This window comes from Ochotona princeps, chromosome 19, assembly GCF_030435755.1.
Source record: "Ochotona princeps isolate mOchPri1 chromosome 19, mOchPri1.hap1, whole genome shotgun sequence".
NCBI classification, from domain to species: Eukaryota; Metazoa; Chordata; class Mammalia; order Lagomorpha; family Ochotonidae; genus Ochotona; species Ochotona princeps.
In genome coordinates this window covers 35,015,621-35,041,609 of record NC_080850.1, presented here as the reverse complement: position 1 = coordinate 35,041,609, position 25,989 = coordinate 35,015,621, and the positions used below count along the sequence as shown (strand labels likewise).

Below are 25,989 nucleotides of genomic sequence, written 5' to 3'. Positions count from 1 at the left end.
CAAATGGCCATGATGGTTAGGCAGAAGCTAAAAGCTTCCTCCTGCTCTCCCATTTGGGCTGCACTTGGACCATCTTCTATCACTTTCCCCGGGGTTGTTGGTAGAAAGCTGGATTGAAATTGGAGCAGCTAGCAAGTTTGATGTGGGATGCCATTCTCCCAAGCAGTGGATTTGCCTGCTGCATCACAATGCTAGCTTCTAGTTATGGTTTTCTAAGCATTTTTCAAAAAAGATTTATTTTGCTGGAAAAGCAGATCAAATTTATAAAGAGAAGGATAGATAGAATGCTCTTCTATCTGCTGGTTACTCCCCAAATGGCGACAGTGGCCAAAGCTGAACCATTCTGAAGCCAGGAGCCAAGAGTTTCTTCCAGGTCTTCATGTGAGTGCAGAATCCCAAGGTTTTGGGCCATCCGCTGCTGCTTTCCCAGGCCACAAGCAGGGAGCTGGATGGGAAGTGAGCAGCTGGGACAAACCAGTGTCTCTATGGGATTCTGGCACATGCAAAGTGAGGATTGAGCCTTTGAGCCATTGTGCCGGGCTCGACATTTTAATAAAATGGGGCCTACATGCATGTTTGGAATCTGATAATTTTACGTACATTGTTAGCATAAGTACTTCATAATGTCCTTAATTTTCCTTGTTTTCAGCAGATTGATCTGCTATTCATTATTTATACTTTTATTTTGGAAAATATCATATTTTGAACATACCTGACTTCATGTAATGTTGGAAGGAAATACATGTAAAGAAAATATAGAATATTATGCAATTTTCACAGAAATCACCAGACAGAAACTTTCTAGAGCTAACTAAAAGTAGTGAAGTAGTGAACTGTCATGGGGAGGAAGGAAGGACGGACGGACTTTTTTTTTAAGATTTATTTATTTTTATTGGAAAGGCAGATATACAGAGAGGAGGAGAGACAGAGAGGAAAATCTTCCACCCGATGGTTCATTCCCCCAGTGGCCACAATGGCTGGAGCTAAGCCAATCCAAAGCCAGAAGCCAGGAGCTTTTTCCGGGTCTCCCACACGGGTGCGGGGTCCCAAAGCTTTGGGCCATCCTCGACTGCTTTGCCATGCCCCAAGCAGGGAGCTGGATGGGAAGCGAGGCTGCCGGATTAGAACTTGTGCCCATATGGGATCCTGGCATGTTCTAGGTGAGGACCTTAACTACTTTGCTGTTGCGCCGGGCCCTGCGCAACTTCTTAGTAGGTGGACAGGGAGGATTTATAGTTTTATTATGAACTTGTATTAATGTGGTTAATGTGCTTTTCATGTTTTGTTGACTTTTTTTTTAATATTTTCAAATTCCCTGAAGTTTGTCTTCATAAGCTGTTGAGCCTGTGTAATGTACCTTTGGTGTGTGCTAGGTTCTAGCAGGAGTTCTTACCATCTTTGGAGGCAGTTTTAGGGGAAACCTGAAGCAAAGAGGAGGCAGACTGGTTCAGAAACCCCTGTCTCTGCATACCCACATCCACACCCCACCAGGGGACTCCTGGACAGCATACACCTTGTGTGACCCATGTGTGGGCCTACAGCTGTCAGCGTACCTGGAGAAGGCACAGCCTTCTGTCCACAGGTAGCCACAGCTTTAGAGGGATACTCATGGAGGTGCAAGCGGGCGCTTCTGGAAGTGCCCATACTGATTGGGATCTTGCCTCATGCTCTCTGCGGCTGAGGGAAGCTGGATACCTGCCTCCCTTGGAGTTTTCCTGGATTCTGTAAAACACTTCACAGCCCCACACACATCCCTGTGCCAGACATATTTCCTCCCTTGCTAAATTATGATTGCTGCCATAGGAGGCTCCACTGGTGCTGTAGGGGGCGCCACTGGTGCTGTGAGGGCTGTTTTGTTTGTTTGTTTGTTTTGTTTTTAAACCATTTGAGAACACAGTACTTTTCTCCTTATGTTGGTCAGTAGGACACATGGCGGGAGGACCCCTCCCCCTCCCCAGTCATGGTTTACCCCTTCTTCACATGGTGAGGAAGCTGAGACTGGGTGGGCAAAGTGACTGTCCAGGGAGAGAGGCTGAGCCTGCACCTTATACCCACTGGGGCAGCCTGTGTTGCGGGACCCTTCAAGTGCTTCTGCATCCATTAGGTCTTACATGAACCAGAGAGACTTAAAGTGGGGGTGAACAGTTACAGCACTGCGTAAGACACCTGCATTCCATATCTGATTCCCTGGGTTTTAGTCCTGGCTCCTGCTCATGTGCACCCCTGCGGGCAATGGTGATGGCTCACATGCGTGGGGTCCCTGCCCACTCGCATGGGAAGTGTGCACACTCACATTGATTCATGGCCTTCTGCTTTGACCTGGTCCTGTCTTGGCTGTGTGAGCATTTGGAGTGTGAACCAGCAGATGGATGCTTTCTGTCTCTGCCTCTTAGCCTTTCAAACAAAAGTATAAAAAAATAAATAAGCAAATAAAGAAGAATACCACTTTTGTCAATAAAGTGGGAATTCAAATTCTGCACATTGTATGGTGTGCTTTATGAGTCTTAGGAATTTAAGACAGGTATTACTGTAGTCTTTGTCGCATTGGCCCTGTTGGTGTCATGACGCACGGCTTTGTGGGCTATATACTTTGCTCAGAACCATCTAGTTGATTTCCAACTTTGTGATACTCCCCGTGGTCACAGCACGATGTAGTTTTGGTTTGATTCTGCCTCTGGGTATGCAGCTGGTCACAGCTCCCAGGGGTTTGGTGAGGATTACATCTCAGAGCTCCATGGTTGGAGCAGTTTCTGCAGTTAATGGCAGGTGCTTGCACTAAGATGAGGCAGCCCAGGAGGGGAGTGGGGAGCTTGCCTTCACTGAGAAATACATAAAACACTGCTGCATTCTTCCTCCTTGGGCATCTCACAGCCTACGTCAGGAGCCCTCTGATCAAAGCGGGTTCTGGGTGACAGGTGGGTGGCATGTCCATAGTCATCTGTGTGTGCTGCTGGGTTGCATGTCAACAGTTACATGTATGTGAAAGTAGGTGGCATGTCTACAGTCATGGGGGGAGGTTGTGGCATCTCCATGGTCATGTGTGTGTAGAAGTGGGTGGCATTTCTTCGTATGTGATGTGCAGGTGGGTTGCATATCCAGTCATGTGTGGAGGTACATTGCATGTCCACAGTCGTGTGTATGCTCGCAGGTTGCATGTCAACTGTCACATGTGTGAAGATGGGTGGTGTGTTCACAGTCATATGTATGGAGGTGGGTGGCATGTCTACAGGCATATCTGTCAGTCATGTTTAGAGCATAGGAACTTGGTTCCCTGAGATGTTTGCTCCAGGAATATTTCCATAGCACACACTGCCTGCATCTTGGAGGAGTCTGTGACATATCTCTGCTGTGTGAAGTTTGGTGGGCCAGTTGTTCCAACAAGCTTAGTTGTCACTTTTTTGACTCAGCAGATTGTTAGTGCTTAAAAGCGTTAGATGCTGAATGGGTGCTCGGCTAAAGAGAACTTTTTGATCCCATGTAATAGTTTCACCAGATATACGGAAGGAATGAAAGAGAGTTCTTATGTGTTGTAGTTCCCCCCATTATACAGACACTCTTATCTGCACGTTTATGACCAGAAGATGTGGCTCTAAAAGGTACGTAGATTCTTGTATCCATCTTCTATGTGACATAAGACAGTTTCTGAAAGTGATCCCTGCTGTGGGGTTGTGCAGGTTCCCGAGCCATGGAAGATGGAGCAGACATTTGGCTGGACATAGTGGTTTAATTCAGCATTCACAGTTCCATGAATATCACCACTGGAAAAAAAGGGCAAGGAGGAAAAATGTTAGAGCAGTGTTTGTCCCTTCTTTTGGTAAACCTTCTGTAATGCTTTCCCTTTTGCTCTTTTAAAAATGAAATTGACAGGAAACTCAGTTTTGCTGTAATTTACTTTCAGATAAGAAGGAGAAAGGGAGAAAAAGGACAGCCTGACACCAGGGCTTTGTGCTTCAGGAAGATTGGGAGGTGAACTTGGATTTGAACCCCACCCTGCCTTCTGGGAGGTGTCTCCCTTCTCTCTGCCGTCACTTAGCGGTCATAGTTGTCCTGTTGGAGCTCTGTGGCAGGTGTGGTCTGGGGGAGTTGTTCCGGAGAAGCTCACCTAGTTCCCTTCCCTTCTCTGCCCCAGTGCTGAACAGAATCAGTGGTTAGAGTGTGCTGCGGTCCAGGAGCCTATCACCACTGGAAGAGGTCTGCTCAGGGGATTCCTTGTCAATGCCGAAAGCGAAAACCTTTTGCTATCAGATGGTGGCAAAGGCATCCTGCTCTTAGTACACGGCACTAAGTGCATGCGGGCACTGAGCTGCGTGTTTGGTATTCATCCTTCCCTCTCACCTAGCTGGGGAACACAAGGCCTGGGCCTGCAGCCAGGCTTTGGATTCCTTGTCTGATCTTCCCCTTGTACTGCGCTGCAGCTGGTACGTACCTGTCAGAATGTTCTGTTTCTCTGCAAATAAAATATTGAAATAAATCATGGTTTGTCCCTTTTGTCCTTGATGGACATGTAGGTTCTTCCCCGTGTTTGTTATTGTTGTCATTTTTGTAACAAGCATGCTGTGTCTCCTCGTGTACAGGTGTGAGGGTTTCCCCAGGGGAAAACCCAGCAGATAAGCCAGAGGTTGACACATGAGTGGAAATGATGCTCCAGGACTGCCAGGCTGTCCGGCCTTGGCCTCAGTCACGTTATGGCTCCTTGCCCTCTGAGGTCCTCTTCCCTTGGGTAGAATGTGGGTGTCCCCTGGTGACTTTGGAGCAGCATGACTGATGTGGAAGTGGTTCCAAAAGCTTGGCAGGGTGATCACGAGGTGCAGAGGTCATGGGGACATGCTAGCTCCAGATTATGAGTATGTGAGGACGAACAATGACCCCGCTTCTAACAGAAACTCACTATTGATGGTGCTCACTTGCAGCATCTCTGTACGGTACTGCAGGCTTACAATTCAGTGTTTTTACATTTTTTTTTTTTTTTACAGAAGTTTATTTGTAAATGTACAACGGGCTCCAAGGTGACACTACATTCTAACTATGAGCAGCTAAAGATGCTCCGGCCGAGATGCCCGATGTTCAGACACGTGTGGGGTCGAGGGCAGCATCACTTCAGGTGCCAAGGAGCAGCTTACTTTTTGCCAGATTTCTTAATTCCACCTGTGGCCAGGGGACCCTTCCCCACGGCCTTCGCTTTCAGCTCCTCCAGTTTTTTCTCTTCCTCTGTTTCTGCTTGAAAGCATTATCCTCCTCATCCATCTCCTTGGCCTGCTTCTTGGGTTGTTTCAGGGGCTTCTTTTTGCCACCTTCTCGGCCGGACATGGCACCTGCCACCCCTTCCCCAGACCCTGCCACCGCTGTTTTTTCATTTTTACAAATGTGCATGCAGTCAAGTTCAAAACACTAGTTACAGGATGTTAGTAAAAGGATTCTCTGGAAATACATTTTCTCTGTGATTTTGCGAATCAGGGCTTCTAGGCTATGACGAAAGTGTCAGGGCCTGCTGTCTCCATTCCTGTACCGATGCCTGCGTGAAGCTCGAAGATGGTATTGGTCAGGTGGGCCTGTGCATCGGGGATGGGCAGGTGGCATTGGGCCTGGAGGCTGCTGTGTGCACGCCGGGGGGCGCTGGGTTGGAGAGCACAGAGATGCCTGGCGCACAGCAGGCCTGTGTCACCCGCCCTGCAATACTCAGCTCATTGCTTTCAATGGGTGGATCCTCTTTTGCACTGGCCGTTATGGGCAGAGATAATTGCATATATTTGCCTGGGTAAGCAAATTGATAAAGTTGTAATAAAGTGTATCAGACCATTTCTTTGGCAGGGCCGACCAGAACAGCTCGTGAAGCAGAGCCGTCGCCAATGGAGCATGAAGAACTTTGAAAATTCTCAGTCACAGCAGAAAGTAATATTTGAAACCACCCTTAAACAATTGTTTGTTTTCCTCTTCCCCAACCAAGTTTATAGAAATTTGGTCAGACAGGCGTTTTGTTTTGATTTAAAATATTTTCAGGGAATTGTTATCTGCCGAACGCACATGTGTTCCTGAGCTTTTCCCTTCACGATTGAAACTTTAAACCCTTCCTTCAGAACACCGCCCCCCCCCCCCCGCTCGCCCTGGCCCCCATCCCCACGAAAACCTCTGAGGGGGCTCTCCCTGGGCCTCGTGATTCTGGCGCATACAAGGAGGGTGGAAGGATGCGGATTCTGGACAAGCCCGGCTGTGTGATCTCCGCCTGGACAGTTGCAGGCCAGAAAAAGCATGGTTGGCGCCATGTTGTGGTCTTTGTTCCTTCCGCCAAGAGTCTTCAAGAGCAGGGGCTCCTTGGGGTGGGTCCCCGATGGTGGCCAGGGGGTGGGCCAGTGCCCACGGGCCTGGCGAGGGGTGTGCCTGAGGTCTTGACAGGAATGTGGCTTGTGGTCAAAGCCCCATCACTTGTTGTGGGGGGGATACTGCCTTCAGTGACAGTGACAACAACACAGAAAGCGTCCACTGAGGCTGTGGCTGCCAGCAGGCACCTGGACCCCATTGTGCCGCCTGGGTCCGTGTTTGCTTCGTCCTAAATGAGTTTGAGGGTGGAATTCCTGGATTGTTTTCTGTCTTGTAAGCCCTGACATTGCACTGGTACCTGCATGCTCCCCAGTCTCCTGACGTGGGAGCGGCCGGCTCACCCTCCCACTGAAATGCAGGTTGGCTGCCTTGATTCCGCATGTTCCTAGAATGAGGAAATGATATGACAATAAACAGAAATGCCCTTGCTGAAGAGAGGAGGGAAGCTGGTGTTTATCTGGTCAGGTGGTTTAGATTAGCTGTGATGCAGCTCTGTATTATGTTACTTTAAATCATTGTGTCCCAACAGGACATAAATTATGAAGATTGTTACAGTATGTTTCATCCTATGTAAGATCAACAAATTGGAATAATTTTTTTATAGGAAAATCACAGTGCTTTTGGCAAGGCTATTGAAGCCTTTAATTTGACTTGAATATTTCTCAAATATTATTGCCTAATATATAAAGAATGATTTGCATAAGGTATGAAATAATAAACTTTTAAAGACAAAAGGGAACAATTTCTGTGAGGCATTTGCATCAAGTGGCAGAGCACTCGCACTTGGTCCATCTGTCCGCTGGCATGTATGGCCTGGTGCTGGGGGCTGGCTGTGGCGCCATCACGTGCGTGTTGGGCTTGGGAGGCCGCGTGGCCTGATGTGGGGCTGGAGCTTGCTGTGTGGTGCCTGCTGCTGGCCTCGCCTGCGCATGCAGGGCGCTGCTCTGCGAGGGGACAGAAAAAACAAACGTCTGTTTGTATACATTCCGGGAAACAGACTCTCCCCCCGCCAGGATATTGTGAAGTATATGAAACACCAAAGAAAGCCCCAGCAGCCCATGTTCAGGTAGTTTATCTAGGAATATATACATAGATATTTTTACCAAAAGGTTTTAGCTTTTATTCCTTTGTTCACCTCTGTTTTCTGAGTGACTAGCATTATTTGCAAGTCTATGACAACACAGGGTTGTAATTTCTCATTTGTGTTTGGGAGGTAGCTTAGTTTATTTGGCCACACACAAAAAAATTTGTAAATTTTTAAAAAGGCACAGCATTACTTTGTGGATGATTCGAGCAAACTGGAGCCTTCTCCCCGTCCCCCGATGGGATGTTTTCTGGGTTTTATGAAGACTCGCACGCTCAGCAGTGAGGTTAAGAAGTAGGAGCACCTCGGATTTACAGGGGCTGGCAGAGGTGAGGGGGTGGGATCCCGCGGGGCCAGAGATGAGCTGGAGCTGAGATGATTCTAATTTTCCCAGATACAGTGACACCACCCACCAGACCTTAAGAGTCCATGGACCCAAAAATAGCCCAGGTGCTAAGCTGTTCCTTTAGTTATTTAGTGATGTTCATGCTGTTTGAAGCACAAAAGCTTCCCTCTCTGCAGGGATTGGAGTTCCTCTATAAGCCACGCTAGAACAGGTTGAGGATAAATTCTGAATATATCTGTGGCTTGCTTCAGCTTGCTCTCCGAGGCCTCTAACAGGTTCGGGGACCTTTCCAAGTTCACAACTCATGTGCTCTTTGAGACAAACACAGGCCGACAACTTGCAGGATGATTTCTTCCCTGGGCTCCTTGCTTGGCATGGTTTTCTGAACCATGAACCACGGGTCTGGCAGATTCTTGTCTTCCAGTGGCCTGCGTAGCTAGATCCTCTGTGGAGTCAGCAGTGTGTCCGGCCAGGCTCCCAGGTTTGAGTGCTTTTTTTTTTCCTTATAGAAAATATTGGCAGATGTAGCAGAAACTGTGCCTAAAACCTATTAAATGGGAAGTGGATTCCCAGCTGAAAAGGAAGGAGAGGAGAGGATCAATGTGGATTCGCTGATGCAGTGCAGAGCTCTTCGCAGCCCCAGAGATCTTGCTTTCTGAGTGGAGTGAGTCTGGGGGCTGTTTGTAGAAAGTGCCGTCCCAGGAAGCCCAGTGAGTGGGGTTTGTTTCCTTTGGAAGCCTCCTGCCTTGCTCTTGCAGTCTCGGTTGAGGACTGCTGGTGCCGCTTCTGCCCACAGCCCTGGGCTCTCTCTTCCCCGCCCTTTTGATTACCTTCAGAAGATCTTGACTTTCAGTTCACTTGTAACCTGTTCCAGGGTGAGCAGATGCATTTTTACCCTGTCTCAATCTCTGCTGTTTCCTTTCTCTTCTGTCTGCCTCTCAAAGTAGACGCCTAAAATCCTGTTATGATAGTGGGGTCAGACATCACGTCCAGCATAGACTGGAACTGTTTGGCACTTGCTTCTGTCCCTTAAAAGGATCCACTTGATAATAAAGAAGAAAAGTAAGCTAGTATGTTTGGGCATTTTTATGATTATCCTATCAGCTCCTATTTTTTAAAAAGATTTATTTATTTTTATTACAAAGGCAGATATACAGAGAGGAGGAGAGATAGAGAGGAAGATCTTCCATCCGATGATTCACTCCCCAAGCGAGCGCATAAGCCGGTTCTGTGCAGATCCGAAGCCAGGAACCAGGAACCTCTTCCGGGTCTCCCACACGGGTGCAGGGTCCCAAAGCGTTGGGCCGTCCTCGACTGCTTTCCCAGGCCACAAGCAGGCATAGCTCCTATTTTTAATGCATTTGGGCAGATTTTATGTTTTTTTGTTGTTGTTTGAACACATGAAATTGAATTCCCAGGGTATCTTTGTAGGTAAATATGAAGTCTTACACATTTGCTAATGATGACAATGTCAAGATGCTTAAATTCTAATTCTTAGAGGAGTGGCTAAAATGAGCCGATAGCTGTGGTCGTCTTCGCAGTGCCTGCCACCTTATCCTGTCCTGAAAGCTGGCACTTTAGGATGATCTGCATCTTAGGGAAGCAAACCTGTGTGGGGCATCACTGCTCACGGCTAGTGAGCAGCAAGGCGTCTGAAGTTGCTTTGACATTAACGCACTCCAGGAAGATTATTCTCTGGATTCCTCCTGGGGTGGTGCTTTGATCGGCTTTCAGGGGAAAGACAGGATAAAATAACCATGAAATGTGCTGATTTCCAAGAGAGCAAAGCTGAAGCACTGTGAGAAACTTAGGGGGCACTGACCAGTAGAGCAGTTGGTCTGCCCTAGTAGTAACTAATGAAGATGCAGTAGGCATGACTGATACCTGTGTACAGTAGAATTAAGAAACAGCTAGTGTCTTTGCCGGGAAAGATACCCTTGGCTTGTGCTCATCCTGCTGAACATGTTTGCTGTTAGCTGGTTGCCATTCCTCCGTTAAATGACGTCCATCCAGTGTGAGAACTTGAACTGGAACTGGAGCTGAAGTGAGCGGGGTCCCTGAGTTGAAATTATGTGTAGAGGTCTTTGTTTTGATTCAACCCTGCCGCCTGGAGAAGATGGGATTACGTCAGTAGACGCTGTCAGAGAAGAGTTTCCTTAGCTTGGGAATGCAGGAGGAATTCACTCACACAGTGATGATTCTTAGTTCTACAAAGGAAAACAATATTTCACCTTGCTTTCTCATTTGGGTGTATATGTTGAAGATGGTGGCATGGCATTAAAAGGGCTGCCCCATATTTCCAGTTGGCTGTTAAGTGTATTATATTTACCAAACATGATGACTGAGGGTTTTTTGGAAGAGGCTCTTGAATATTAACTGTGTAACAGGAGATAGTATTTGAATGTGTACTTGCAGACCTTGTGCTTGTTACCCCTGGCTGGGGAGCACTGATTCAGCCTTGGGCCTGGCTCCATTACTGCTCTGTAACTTGTGGACTTTGTCCCCAGTTCCTGGTGAAGCCTGTTTTTGTCTCAAGAGTTGAATATTCTTGGCCTGAGTTACCAGAAATGTTGGATTCTTTGGTGGATCTAGCAGTGGGTGGGCAGACCAGTGGTGAGTGTTGTTTCTGCCATGATGCCCAGGAACTGGCCTCGGGAGCACAGCATGTGGTCTCTAGCTCAGTGACACAGGATCATCGCTTCATTAAGATGTTCCTGATACATTGCCCATTCCACAAAGAAATCTACTTTTATATTAAAAAAAAAACTAGTAAAGATTTGCGGGTTCCTTTATTCTTGCACAGGTGGATTTTTTGGTAGTCTCCACGTTGCTTTTTGGCTAACTTTGGAAGGGAATTTGCAGCCACACACAGTGGCTATCACCAGCATTCTGTCATACCAGGCATTCTGCAAAGGAGTTGCATGAATTAGCCCCCTTCTATGTATGAGGAAGCTGAAGCTTGTTTCAAAGATTCATTTTTCTGAGATCTTATTGCTGGTATGTGGCAAAGCTAGGAACTGAACCCAGGTCTCTGACCCTGGAGTCTGTGCAGTTGACCACAGTGCTCAAAATACAGCTGCCAGGCCAAACGGAGAAAGCATGGATCACAAATATCTTGGTTGGTTCTGTTGCTCGTAATCATAGTGGAGAATATTCTTGTGTTGCCTGAAAATTGAGAGCTGATGTTTGCTCTGCAGTGGCCGTAACCGTGGACAGTGTTTTCCATGTGAAAGTCATGGTGAGACATGCACTCATATTTGGGGCAAAAAACACCTTCCCATGGTGACCCAAGTGAAGTTTATGTGATTGATAAGTCACCAACACCAAGAGAAGGTCCCGCCCTGTGACATATGCGTGCTTGGCAATGATCTTGCCTTGAATTTTGCTTAATAATTTTCATTATTTTTAATTAAAGTTGAAGAAGTGCAGACTCTAGCTGAAATTAAGGTAGGTTGTGTTGCCGGAATCTGGTAATTACTTTAATTGATCACAAGATAGTTTCCTTGATCACCAATTAGAGTAAATTGCCGATCATGTTTCAAGACGTGAAGAAATGCCCAAACTGATTTATGTAATAGTGTTTTCATTTCTAATCAGACATAAATATCATTTCCTTCCATAGCAATTGTGTTTTATAAAAGAAGGGTTATAGGCCTACAAACATAAAGGTGATTCATAAACAATAGAGTTCTAATTCATTGAATTAGTAAAGGAAGTATTTAGTGGCTTAATGGAGATTGTACTGGGGAAATTAGTTTGGAGTAGCTGGTGCTCATTTTCTTAGTGGGAGATATGTTCTTCTTTACTGCATAATTAAAATGGTCTATAATCAAAATATGAAAGGCAGCTGATTTAAGGAACATATATCAAAGAGAATTGCTCTGAGTAATGAAAGATTTGTATTGTAAATATGTGCTAGAAGTTAAGTCTTAGAACTTTAATAAATCGTACATGCTGTCTGGACTGAAGCAGCATTTCCAGTTCAGGGTGCTGCTACACATTTCACAGATTGATACTGGGTTTTTTGTTTTGGTTTTGCGCATCTGATAGTCTTTGATAGCTTCATGGAATAAAAAGAAACAAAAGGGACCTTAAGAGAAATTAAAGTTCCCAAAGAACACTTGGTTTGGGGTTCATGGAAAAATCTTTAATTGCTGATGGTTTGGAGATTTCCAAATGACAAACTTCATTGGCCCAATTTACAGTGATTGTAATGCTTACATTCCTTAAAATGGCAGAGTGACTTAAAAAGTCATACTTCATCATGCATTCATTGACTTGTTCATAAAATGTTTGTAATTTGCAGTAGAGGAAAGACTGAAACTATTATCAGCCATTATATGTTATTTGTTGGCCATATGTTTGTTTGAAATGGCCGTGGCTCAACAGAACATGGCTCATAGACAAACTATGCTGTAAATTGGCACTAAAAACCCACCTCAACAGGTAGGCATATGTTAAGAAGTTAACCTGAGCCAAAATATTTTAATATGAAACAGGTTACATGCACCGCATGGTCCCAACTCTCTTGATGGTGGGAACCTCATTTGCATGACTTTTTCTTTTCTTTCTTTCTTTCTCTCTTTTTTTTTCCCCAGAAACAGATTAAGTTAAAAAAATGGGTCGAATATAGGTATGCTACAGAGTTGCAAGGTACCCACCTGTAGAGCAATTCTTTTCCTGTTCCTGGTGACCAGCCACTCCCCATGCCCGCCCCCCCCCCCCCCCATCATTCACTGTTAGTTCATGTTGTAGAAACATTAATGTGTGTATGCAGGTAATTTCTTCGTATTTTGTACAGGGACCACTGCCATGCATCTTTTGTCCATTTGCTAGTGTCTCTTGGCTGTGTTTCCATGTCAGGTGCTCTTTTCTGTTTAATGTGCCCCCTGTGCTAGCATCTGGCTGTTTGGTGTCTGTAGCTGTACAAACAGTGCCACAGTGATCATTTTTTGAATTTACGTAGGAATGTGTCCACATGACAGATGCCTAGAAGTGGAGTTTTTTAGCCTAAAGTTGTGGACATTTTTCCCCAAGGCATGGGGAATCTGATGATAAATATAATCAGAGTGTCTTCCGCGGAGATTTTAAAATCAATTTTTATGCATCAGCAGTGAATGAGAGTCCTTCTTCATCTCTTTTTCACCAACTTAGATCTTTGCCAGAAGACCACGTGGTTGTACATCCCTCTTAACTATGTAAAAAATAAAAATAAGATGAATAATAACCAAAAAAAGAGATCTTTGCCAAACCAATAGATTTACATAGTCTAAATTTGTGCTTAAAAAAAAAAATCATGAGACCTGGTACGGTAGCTTAGTGGCTTAAGTCCTCACCTTGCACACTCTGGGATATGGACACCAGTTCTAATACTGGCAGCCCCACTTCCCATCCAGCTCCCTGCTTGTTGTGGGAAAGCAGTCGAGGACGGCCCGAAGCCTTGTGACCCTGCACCTTCTTGGGAGACCTGGAGGAGGAAGAGGTTCCTGGCTTCAGATGGGCTCAGTTCCAGCCATTGAGGACAGTTGGGGAGTGAATCATTGGACAGAAGATCTTCCTTTCTGTCTTCTCCTTTCTGTATATCTGACTTTCCAATAAAAATAAAATAAATCTTAAAAAAAAAACTGTTGTGGGGTTAGCCTGTTTTTGTTAATATATGAATGCTTGATATGCTTAAGGGAATACATTTTTATACTACAGATGTTATTTGTGTTTTGATTTTGTTAGTTTGTCTTGACTGCCATATAGGAAATACTATTTTACACTTTTTCATTTACTTGTTTGAAGGGCAGAGAGAGAGAGAGAGAGAGAGAGAGAGAGAAACTCCTTTCTGCATGTTCATTCCCCAGACACCAGCAATAACCAAGGCTGGGCCAGTCTGAAACCAGGATCTGGGAAATTGAACCAGGTCTGCCTTGTGAGTGGCAGTAACACAGCTACCTGAGCCTCATTAGCAAGAAGCTGGAATGGGGAGGGGAGCCAAGGTTTAATCTTGGGGATCTCTGTAATGGGATGGGAGTGTCTCAAGTGGTGCCTTGACTGCTGGGACCAATGCCTGTCCCCAAAAAAGAACTTTGCAGTGGTGATAAGATCTGTTTGTTTTTTTTTAAATAGTGGTTCAAGGTTTTCTGCACACAGAATGTCTTATTTTGTTCCTTAATTACTTTTTAAAATATTTATTTATTTTTTTATCGGAAAGACAGATTTACAGAGAGGAGAGACGAAGAGAAAGATCTTCCATTTGCTGGTTCACTCCCCAAGTGAATGCAATGGCCAGACGTGAGCCAATCTAAAGCCAAGAGCTTCTTCCAAGGCTTTGGGCCGTCCTCTACTGCTTTCTCAGGCCACAAGCAGGGAGCTGAATGGGAAGTGGAACAGCCAGGACATGAACTGGCACCCCTGTGGGATCCTGGCACATGCAAGACAAGGATTTAGCCATGGAGTCATCATGCCAGGCCTCCTTAATCATTTTTGGTACTATTTTAAAGGGGATCTTTCAGTGTTTTTCTTTCTAATTAGTTATTGTTTGTGTATGAAAGTTAGAAACTTCTGGTGGCGTCTTATTCTTTGATGAGACATCTTCTAGTATTAGTAAGAATAATGCTGCCTTTGGACTGAGACTATTTGGTTCGGTCATTTTAAGGAAGTGTCCATCTGGTTGTCTCTAATGAAACATTTTAATAAATAATAGATACTGATTAAACAGGTGTGTTTTGGAGTCTGTGGAAGTCATTGCCTGGTTTTCCTTTTTTGATGTTTTCTTATGGCTAGTTATATTAGTATATTCCTTGAAGTTGAGCCATCTTTTCATTCTGAAAGTGCATCTTATTTGGTCATGACCTTTATTCTTCATTTTGTTTAAGATTTTAACTAACAAAAGATCAGTCTGTGGTTTTGTTGTACGTGATGTCTTTGTGGAATGTTGGAGACAATTTATGATGGGTTATTAGAACACAGTTTGTGAGTGATCTTTCTAGTTCTGTGCTCTGTGGCGGTTGGATTAGTGGGGATGTTCAGTTCCCCAAGAAGCTTGGGTAGAGTCCCCGAGGATTCATGGATTTCAACCTGTGACATGGACTGCATGGGTCTACTTTGCTGTCAATCTTATTTATTTATTTTAAAAATATATTTTTTTAAGTTATTTGAAAGGCAAAGTTACAGAGAGAGGAGAAGTGACGAGAGAGAGAGAGAATCATCCATCTAATGGCTCACTTCCCAAATGACTACAATGAGTAGGACTGGGTTAGGCCAAAGCCTAACTCCAAAGCCTGGAGTTTCTTCTGGAGTTTCTTCCCGGTCCTTCACCACATGGGTGCAGTGTGATCCCAAGGACTTGGGCCATCTTCTGCTGCTTTTCAAGGCGCATTAGAAGGGAGCTGGATTGGAAGGATTGCCAGGATGCAAATTGGTGCCCATATGGGATGTGGCACAATAGACATAGGCTTAGCTTGCTGTGCCACAGTGCCGGCTCCTTGTTGTCACTCTAAGCACATCTCTCTTTTATTATATTTGATTATTTAGGTATTTTTCTCTTCCTGATTCTGTTTTAATAATTTTACGCAGAAAACTATTTCAAGTATACATTTGTTAAAACTGTTAAATTTATTAAATTTGTATTAAAAAATTTCCTTTGGATCTGTGATTGTCCACCTTGCCTCTGTTTATTTATGCCATCCTGCTGTCTTGCTTGCTTGTTTTTTGGTGTAACAGCCAGTTACTTATAACATGTACTTTTTTGAGTAACCAGCTTCTGGATATACTACCTCCACCATATTTCTAATTCATCTACATCTGCTTTTCTCATTATATACATCCATTCCTGGTATTTCCCTTAAGTTTATTTTGTTGTTATTTCTTTTCTTGGGTTGGTTGCTCTACTTTTATTCTTGTAATTTTATTAATTTTTAGAGATTATTGATTCTGATATTTCATCCTTGATATTGTAATTTAAGAAAGATTATTTATTTTCAAGGCAAAATATTAGAGAGATCTTACATCCTCTGGTTCACTTCCCAAATGGCCAAAATAGCCAGGTGTCAGCAGACCAAAACCAGGAACTAGGAACTCCCTGCAGATCTTCTACATGGGTGACAGGGGCCCAAGGCCTTGAGCCATTATCTCCTGCCTTCCCAAGTGCATTGGAAGGGAGCTAGGTTGGAAGTAGAGCAGGTGGGACTCAAGACAGGTGCCCATATGAGATGCTGGTGTTGCAAGTAACAGTTAAACCTGTTCAATGGCAATGCTAGCCACCATCAGATATTTTATTTTCAATATTAGCATCTATTTAGATTTGAGTGACAGGATCCAAGGACTTGGACCATCTGCTGCTACCTTCCCAGGCACATTAGCCCAAAGCTGGGTTACAAGTGGATCAGCAGGGGCACACACCAGTGTTCATAACAGATGTTGGCATCATAGGCTTAATCTGCTGCATCGCAATGCCAGCTCTGATTCAAAAACTTTTTTAAAAAGATTTTTTTGCTTTTATGTCAGCTTTCTATTTTATAAGAGTGTTTCTAATTTTTGGAATTGATTGAGATTTTCTCTGTAGAGTGATATGTTCAGTTTCTGTATTTGGTGGACATTTTAAAAGTTGCATTCTCAAATTTTATTGAGTAGAGACATATATTCATTCTTTGAAACCATGATAGAACCATTGTACTCTTTTCTCCCTTGTTTTGTTACTGTTTTTATTTCTAAGTCAGAGAGACAGAAGGAAAACTTCCATCAACTAGTTCACTTCCCAAGTACCTGCTGAGAGCTGCAGGTTTTGATTTCTTGACCTGAGAATTCAGTCCAGGTCTTCACAGGTGGCAGGAACCCAGGCACTTGAGTCATTCCCAGTGCTTCCCCGGGTATGAATTTGCAAGAAGCTGGAATAAGGATCTGGAGCCACAGATTAAACATGGGCACTCTTAGTGAAATGTGGGTGTCTAGAAAAGTCTTAACTGCTAGGCCAAATGTCCTCTCTTTCCCTTATTTTAAGTCATGATGCAGGTTTTTTGTTGTTACTCTTGTGAGTACTGTAATTCCTACAAATTTATGCAAAAGATTTAGTTCTGTTTTCTTAGGCAGCATTTGTGATCGCCTTATCAGCAATATCCAGGTTATACTTGTGCTTCATTCTATATCCCTCACTGTTTAATTACAGCAGTTCCAGTGTTTATGTGTTGTACATTTAAATATACTTGTATTTCTAATCCTTGATCTTTCAACTTTGGCATCTACCTTCTGTATTTCTTTCTCTCTTTTAGCCCCTTTGGTAGTTGATTCCATTTACATTCCATTTTGCAGCTGTCATTCCTGCAATTGTTTTCCATGTACTCCCAGAGGTGAGTGGGTTTATTGTTCACTGCAAGTACCTTTAGTATAGTTCCTCCATTCATCTCTTAGTTAATTAGAGTTTGCTCTTTAATAGTTTCCTCAAAAGTAAGAATGGGTATCACACCCTACTTTTCCTAAATGTTTGTTGCATTTAATGTTTAGTAGTGTTTTAGCTGGGCTTAAAATTCTTTGTTTTCACTTTAATTTCCTGAAGGCTTAGTAGGTATTACTCTGCTGACATAGTCTTGACTGTTGGCATGTGGAAGTTTAAAATCAGCAGATTCTTGCTCACCCTTTAAGTGCGTTTGTCTTTAAGACTAGATGCCGTAAAGGATTTTGACATCACTTACTCCCCTCTAATGTGTCAACATGATTGAATTCTTACAGCCTTGAGATTTAAGTTTTTTGTTTCTGGAATTTTTGTTGAATTGTAGCTCTAGGTTTTTTGGCTGTTTTTGCTCTCTGTAGTTTTAGCGGTTTCCTTTGAGTTAGATCTTCATTGTGTCCCCTTTTGTACTTACTGTCTTCAAATTCTGCTGATGTCTTGTTGATTTCTACTTGATTCTGAACATTTTCTTGATCCTGTTCTGTAAGTTGTTTACTGGGTTGATAGTGATGTTTTGCTTTGAACTGTTTCTAGCTTGCTTCCGTGGAATGATTTCTGAAAGCTTGACTTCTTAGGTACATAAAAGGTTTTTTTTTTTTTTTTTAATATTTATTTATGTGAAAGCTTGAGTTATAGAGAAGGAGGGAGGTAGGGAGAGACAGAACTTTCTTTTGCTGGTTCACTCCCTAAATGGCTTCAGCAGCTGCACCAGGCTGAAGGCAAGAGCCTCCAGGAAGTCTGCCCTAGCATCCCGTGTCGGTGTCAGGAGGTGCTGCTTTCCCCGCTTCTGCAGGGAGCTGGGTCAGAAGTGGAGCAACTGGGACATGAAATGGTGCTGATGCAGCTCTGGGAACCCATTGCACCCTAACACTGGCCCTGCCTCTGCAAGGGCTTTAGTCTGCAACTGGAATCCTAGCAAGCAGATAGCCAGGGCCGTAAAGTAACTGTTGGAAAGACGGGACAGATGCTGCTCACCATCTGCTAGGTCAGCCAGTTGGCCCCATTGCTTCTTCATAGTTTTCCAGATAATCAGAATTCCCTTTGAAGTTTTGCTGTTTCCCTTTCATCTGTATTCCTTGCAGTGGTTCTTTTACTTTAATTTGAGTGTGTATTGTTGTGGATGTTTTTAATTTGTAGATTTAAAAATAAATATTTTGAGGATTATCTGGTTCCATTAAATGGAAGGAGGATTATGGAATTGTCTGTGCTCTCTGAGCAGATTGACTGTTCTTTTCCCTAGGGAACAATTAGGAATGAATCCTGTGTCCATGATTTATCAGGCTTTGTGATATTTTGTTCAACATGAATATTATGTGACAGTTGGAGAAAAATACACAAAACCGAGGCATATTCAGATTTGGATTTTCCGCAGGTCCGTGCATCTTAGTGGATTGTGTGTGGGTGTGATAGATGTGATAGATTTTTTTTATTTTTGGACGCTGCACCTCGAGCCGTGGGTTTTCTCCTGGAAGTCTTCTCTCTGGGGGGCACTGATTCTGCTGCTGTGTTTACAGCGGTCAGAGATGAAAGCAGCTCTCGTGATTGTGTTCAGGTCTTCCCCTTGTTCCATGTGACTCTTGGGAAGCGTTTAGGTGCTGCTTTGGACTTGTGGGTTGCCATGTGAGAAGACGCCGTGACCATAGGGCTTAAGAAGTTGGGCAGCGATGTGGTCACAAAAGCTTTTGCAATGGAGAAGCTGTTTTCTCCCAGGCTGTATGCATCAGGGTGTTACCTGTGTGTTCGACTTGTGTGTGTGGCAGGGGTGTTTTTACTCCTGAGATGCAGGCATAGGGAAGGGTGATTCTGAAAGAGAGCACGTGGAGGCTTAAAGCCTCACAGCTGAGAGATAGTGTCCCAGCCTTCATGGTGTCCTGTAAGTGCCCTGTGCCACTTGGCACATGCCAGGCTCCTGCAGACGCATTTTTCTCGTCTTCGATTAGAATGATTATGTGAACTGTTTAGTGTTCCTCCTGTTTGCTGAGACAAAAATGCAGGCTTAGAGTGGAGTTACATGGCACCATGTGGCAGAGGCAGGGCTTGAATGCATGGCTCCTGTTCCAAGGGCCCCGCTGTGATTACTGTGAGCATCAGTGCCCGGCAGTCATGGTGATGAATCCTGCAGGGTGCTGGTGACCAAGCCGAGTCCTTGTGATCTTACCACACATTGCTGAAGGTGCTGACTCAGTGGTCAGATAACCAAGACGGATTTCCACATCCCACCTGTCCCTCTCACTACGGGGGAGAAGGCCTGGGAGAGTGAATGTTGGTCTTTTCCACAGATAATTCCATGGATGGTTACGTGTATTTTGTCCCTTTTTCCTAACAGGAAACACCTTGAGGCCTTCGGTGTCAAAATCTTTATCCCCAAACCACTTGGCCTAGATACAATGACCAATGCAGAAGTAGTTTTAGGGGCACCTTCCCCATTTCCCGTGTGGACTAGGAAGTGCTCTCTAATAACAGCTGTTGACTCAAAAAGTGTAGCCCAGCTAACATCTTGCTGCTTTTTCTAGGGGGAGGGGCAGTGGTGGGGCTGGCTGAGCCTCCATGATGTTGCCCTGGCATGCTGCTGTAGCTTTATCACAAGTGTACCACTGCCCTCACACACCAGGTGTTCTGCCTGCTGGACACAAGACACGCACTCCCCTGTTGGCAGCTTACCCTCATCCAGATGAGAGAGCAAGGAGAAAAAAAATGAAAAATTTTAACATTTATCTTCTGCTTAATAGGATCCTGCTTTCCTGTTCCATGTGGGGCTGCACTCGGAGCCCGGGCTGGGTTGGCATCCCCTTGTCTTCAGTCCGACGCAGGGTCTCTGTCATTTCTTACTTCTGCTGAGCAGAGCAGGGGTAGTGAGGAGACCCCACGCCGGCAGGAAGTGCTCTGTGTTCTGCTCTGGGTGGCCTTGCATCTGGAGAGGCAGACTGGGGAGGTGCCTGTTCTAGCCAGGGTATGTGGTCAGGGTGCATTCACAGACCTCCACCTTACTCCCCTGGGTGATGCCCCAGCCAGCGGCCCAGTCCCCGAGAGCAGCAGGAGCAAGGCTGCAAGCAGAGTGGCTCGTGGCTTTGGGGCTGCCGGGTTTTGAGGCCACTGGGCTGAGGGGAAATTATTCCTGTGCTGTCAAGGATAGAGTCTTGTCCTGAGGACAGTTAAAGAGCCCAGACAGGTCACTGGGTGAGACCAATTTCCTGGTTTGTTTATTTGAGCCTGAGTGTTCTTCCTGGCAGAGCAACAGGTCACAGCCCTGCTACATGGTCGCTGGGCCCCGCAGCGAGCAGTGCTGTGCTGGTGGAGGCTCCTGGCTGCCCCCAGCACGTGACCCTAGCTGTGGTGGGATTGCCCCACCAGCCTTGGCAGGCGCAGTGCCAGTAATCACTCCCAACTTGCTCTGATGCAGGCATTTGGCTTCATGACCCGCGTTGCCCTGCAAGCAGAGAAGATGAACCATCACCCGGAGTGGTTCAACATGTACAACAAGGTAACTAACTGCATGGTGTGCTTCTGGGGCCATCTCAAGTATGGGGATTAAGAAGCTTCTTTCTCCCTTTTTGGGTGGCACAGCTTGGTGTCACCATGTTAAGAGCCCGCTCTTTACTGTTTCTCTTCTGTCAGTGACAGATTGGAGGTCTGCTGCTGAGTGCGGCATGGCAGCTCTTCGTCTTCGTGCCGGTCTCCCACTGGAGGTGATGGGGAGAGTAGAGCCAAGAGAGGCTGTCCAGGGAGGCAAGCATTTCAGGTGTACCGGCCCACTTGAAGGGAGGTTGTTGAAGGAAGGGAAGCACATCAGATCGGTGTGGCCGTATGTGTTCTTTGAGACCAGAGCACCCCTTGATGCTGCTGCTCTGTGGAGCCCCCTTTCATCCCCACACCCCTGAGGTTATTCTCTTGGAAGAACGAGTGAGTGTTATTGGCTTGATTCAGAGCAGCTTGATACTAGTGAGCTTTGCTTTCCTGCCTTGGTGCAGAGTTTTCATTTAGTTGATTTGTCAAGATAGAGAGCACTTTGTTCCTTGCTCCGCATCCCACCCACTTATTTGGAAATGTGCTTTTCGAATTTTCTAGCATCATGGTACCATGTTTGATAGTTTGATTTTTTCTTAGTGAACTGAAAGAGTTGATGTCATTAAAGTGGTAGGTGTTAAAATGGACTCTGAATCTCCAGCCCTCCCCAGTGTTCAGGCAGCTGAGTTGTCTCTCATAAGAGAGGGAGCTTTTTGTCCCTGGGCAGCTGCTTGGCCTGGCCTGAAGCTGGCAGTGCCTTTCCAGTCGGCTGGGTTTTGGCAGTGCTTTGTCTGTTCACGTAGAATGTCATATTTTCTGAAGTGTTTAGACCTCTCATGTCATAGATACAAATGTTGCATAGTAGGCTCATTTCTGAGCCACAGGAGGAGCAGAGTGCAGCCTGACCCATTAGTCAGCTGGGTTTTGGCAGTGCTGTGTCTGTTCACTTACAGTGTCATATTTTTTGATGTGTTTAGTCCTCTCATGTCATAGATACAAACATTGTATAGTAGGCTCATTTCTGAGCCACACAAGGAGCAGAGTGCAGCCCGACCCATGATTCAGCACCTTAAACATGGCCTTCTTTTCTCTCAGGTCCAGATAACGCTCACCTCGCATGACTGCGGCGGACTTACCCAGAGAGATGTGAAGCTGGCCAAGTTCATCGACAAAGCAGCCACTTCTGCCTCTGTGTGATTCCTTCCAGAATGCATGTAAAGTCTTAGGCATATGTTAGCTGCCGTGTAGTTGAGAGGCAATTTTACATGGATTGATTAAACTGTAAATTTAGAACCTCTGTATGACATTTGTTAAGATCAGCGCTGAAGTGTAAAACTCAACTGTGAGGCATTTCTCACCCTATCTAGTCCCTTACAGGAGATGCTGTAACCCAGGTGGTTTGGGAAATACCAAAAAATGGCATCCTGTAAGATAAGAAGTGCTATAGGGATGCGTTCACATGCTTTATAACCCAGACATTCACGGTACAAATGAGCTTTGTTGCAGAACAGTGGTGAGGTGGAAAAAGAATCAAGAACCCTGCAGGTGGTGGGTTTTTTAACTTTACATGCAACAATTCTTGTGAAGCTAAGGTTCAAACTGTAGCTGATGATTCTGCTTAAGTAATTAATGAGGTGACGTAAGTCACGGATGTTGGAGGAGCTCTCGTGGCTTATTTTACTTTTCTGACAGGGAACTGAAGCGGCAGACAAGTGTCTCACCCCTGGCTTCTGGGAGATAAGGTGGTGCTGGGAGGACTGAATGTCCCAGGGACTAGCTCAGCGATGAGGGGAGGAACTGCCTGCTGTTGCTTTCAGTGTTTCCACGTTGTGACCCCCCCCTCCCCAGCCGGAGGGTTTGCAGCTTCAGGATTCCACAGGGGTATCCTTGGGATGCACCTCCCTTCAGGAGCCTTGAGAGTCACGGTGTTGCCACCAGCCCCAGCTCGGACCTGGGAGCCCACGTGGAAGCATCACACAGTAGTTGGGCTCTCAGAAGCTAGAGCCTGGCTGGCTCTGCCTGCCAGGAGAGGCTGGTGTGGACAGCTGGTGCCAAGGTCTGCGTGTGCAGGGGCCAGGCAGGAGGAGCCACTGGGATGTAGGGCACGGAGCCCTGATGCTAGCACTTCTACTTCTGCATTTTTTTTTTTTTTTTGGTCAAAGGAAAAGGCAAAGCTGTGTGGTGTTAGACGCTCTTTGTTACAAATCTTACCAAAGCATTTTTCAGTGCTTCAGATTTTTTAGATGAATATTTTAGGCATGAACAAATTGGAACCTGCTGCAAAGTACAGCAAGTGATATACTGAGCCCTTCCATGCTCATCGCCTGGGTGCTTGTGTAGTAACTGCCAGCATGGCTGGTGCTATTCTACATAATTCCCCTTTTTATTTTGCTAAAGTGTTTCAAAGCAAACCCCAGGTGGCATGTCATCTTACCTCTATAGCCTTCAGTAAGCTTCTTTAAGAAGCACAGTCATTTTCCTGTGTAAGCCGCCATGCTATTATCACACCTAACAAAATAAACCGTGGGTTTTTGGTACCACCTGGCATGCTTAACCAGATTGCCCTGCAGGTCAAGAACATGTCTGGGCACTGATGTTGTTGCTTCCCAGCCAGTTATGGTGTATCCTCACTCCTTCTCCGTGCAGAGGAGCCAGATTCCCGAAACCTGACTTGGTAGGATACCAGGGATGCTCATCCTGTGGGATGCTCTCCCTTCTGCAGGGGTTCATCGGCTCCCTCCTGTTGTCATGTCACGTGTTGTTGCTCTACCCGAGTGAAATCCTTCCTCCCAGTGTTAAATGGTCTTAGCAGCTAGACCTGACAGCTGTGTTGGCAGGCATGTCACATGTACAAAGCAGAAAAAGCAGGATGTGGCTCCTCAGCCAGGCAGAGGTCCTGGACACATGGTAACTGATTTCACGTCCGTGAAGGTTTGGCATAAGATCCCATTAAAGGGTGTGGCATGTGCTGGGACCTGGACCTCACTGCAGGTTGAAGATGACGTATTACAAGCCTGTGGTAGATTCTAATGGAAGGAATCCTACTTGCTCGGAGTAACTGATCTTTCATGTTAATAGAGACGTTGTCCACGTTGAAGGCCCCAGGGCCTCATCTGTTCTAGATGTTCAAGTGATGACAGTGTTTTCTCTTGGGGTGGGGTGGGAAGCAGCCTTTCTCCATTTTCTTCCTTAGTGACCGGCAGGACAGAGAAGAATGAAGCAGACACCACCGAGACCTTGCTGCATGACCTCCCCCTGTGACAGATGGTCTGCATTGGACAGCTTCCTTTTCGTGGTAAAGTTAGCACATGTTCTGAAATGATGGGGGCTTTCTGGTGTTGGTGAGATATAGTAAATAAAGCATGGTTCTTCACAGTCATAAAGCAACAGCATGTGTGCCATATTTGACACAGCCTGACCTCCAGCAGTGTGCTGAACCCTTGGACTACTTGTGTTACGATGGAGCCTCTGGGTGTGTGGTGTTCCGCAGCATTCCAAAATGCACCTGAACTCTGAAACCCTCTCTGTTGTACAATTTCCTGTGAGCCCTCAAAAACCATGCCAGGGTTTGGCTGTAATGCAGGAGCTCCACTCTCCACACCAATGACATGGAACTGGTGAAGAAGTGACTGGCCACAAGACCACCACACACCGTACCTGCTGCTGCTGCCTCTCTGGTCCATGCAGGTAGAGTGGGCGCTGATGCTGCAAGGACAGGAGATGTAGCCCTTTTGGTGTGTCTTTCTGAGCTGCCTGTGTTGCTCACTGTCACCAGAAGGAACAGATGATTCCAGTCGGCCCTGGATTGGCCAACACCTGGTTCCTGTCCACTCACCCAGCTGGAGTTCCATCCTTAGAAGGCGCGTCTTGGTCAGGGACTTCAGTGGTGGTCCTCCTTCAGCCTGCCGTCATCATGGAAGAATGCCCTAGGTTTCTTATTGTCTGTTTCTCCTTAAAAGTGTGCTTTGGCACTGAAAGTGGGCAATTCCAGATGTGTGCAGCTGGGCTTCCCAGGGATGTCATCCCACCAGGCTCAGCCATGATGCCATTTGTAAGTCTGTACAGCACATCATCACTCAGGACCTTCTGTGTGCTCCAGGCATGGGCCAGGTGTGGATGGAGGTGGAGAACTGGTTCAAGGCTCTTTTGGGGCAGCTGTGGTGGGAGGCTGCTGTGGGGACATGGGGCAGGAGGTCCCAAAACAACAGGTGGTGTGAGAGCAGAGGTGGCAGCAGGAGTCAAAGCTGCTCTCTCTCTCTTTTTTTTTTAAAATTTATTTATTTTTATTACAAAGTCAGATATACAGAGAGGAGGAGAAACAGAGGAAGATCTTTCGTCCGATGTTTCACTCCCCAAGTGATCGCAACGGCCGGTGCTGTGCTGATCTGAAGCCGGGAACCAGGAACCTCTTCCGGGTCTCCCACGCAGGGGCAGGGTCCCAAAGCGTTGGGCCGTCCTCGACCTGCTTTCTCAGGCCACAAGCAGGGAGCTGGATGGGAAGTGGAGCTGCTGGGATTAGAACCGGTGCCCATATGAGGTCTCAGCGTGTTCAAGGTGAGGACTTTAGCCACTAGGCCACGCTGCCGGGCCCCAAAGCTGCTCTCTAAGGGACAGAGCGGAGTGGGAGGATGTGGCTGCCGTATGAGTCCTGGGGTGTTAAAGTGGTTCTGAGAGCTTTGCTGTTGATTAAATGGAGAAGACAGATACATCCGATATTCTGTCCGCACTCAGTGCATCCTGAGTTGCCTGCCAGAGTGTCCTCCTACAAGGAGTGGTCTTTTAGAATATAAGGAATAGAGGGGACCTGGAGTGGCTGCCTACCCCTCATAGCCCAAGCATGTGGGTATGCAGAACATCGACCAGGTCAGCCCTGGGCTGCCCAACTTCCTCTCTCCTGATTTGCCTCGAAATCCATGTTAGGAGGAAAGTGAGAAAAAAAACAAGCACAAATAAGGATTAATAAAATTTATAAGTTTTACAATTTTATTTTAAAAATTTATGTATTTAATGATTTTTTTATTATAAAGTCAGGTTTACAGAGAGAGAGAGAGACAGAAAGATCTTCCTGTCCACTGGTTCACTCCCCAAGTGGCCACAACACCCAGCTGAGCTGATCTGAAGTCAGAAGCCACGCGAGTACAGGTTCCCAAGGCTTTGGGCCATACTCGACTGCTTTCTCAGGGAAAGCAGAGAGCTGGATAGAAAGTAGAGCAGCCAGGTATGAACTGATGTTCATATGGGATGCCAGCACATGCAAGGTGGAGACTTCAGTCGCTAGGCTACTGCGCCGGACCCTGAAAGATTTATTTT

At 45.8% G+C, this 25,989-nt stretch overlaps 1 protein-coding gene and 1 pseudogene across 4 annotated transcripts in view; one reads left to right on the top strand and one right to left on the bottom strand.

The window, feature by feature from the left end:
* The window catches only part of PCBD2 (pterin-4 alpha-carbinolamine dehydratase 2), a 44,813-nt gene extending 22,841 nt beyond the window's left edge, over positions 1-21,972 (top strand). Inside the window, exons 3-5 of one of the 4 annotated variants that reach the window (XM_058677601.1) lie at positions 19,905-20,024; positions 20,576-20,656; positions 21,775-21,972. In XM_058677601.1, coding sequence (XP_058533584.1) covers positions 19,905-20,024; positions 20,576-20,656; positions 21,775-21,876 — 303 coding nt within the window. In that variant the 3' untranslated portion in view covers positions 21,877-21,972. Of the gene's footprint in view, positions 1-5,808; positions 5,890-8,166; positions 8,227-19,904; positions 20,025-20,575; positions 20,657-21,774 lie in introns of those variants that run through there. The other 3 variants (XM_058677602.1, XM_058677603.1, XM_004586626.3) reach the window with 3 other exon arrangements.
* On the bottom strand, positions 4,983-5,332 carry LOC118760108 (translation machinery-associated protein 7-like; annotated as a pseudogene).
* Positions 21,973-25,989: the final 4,017 nt, after the last annotated feature.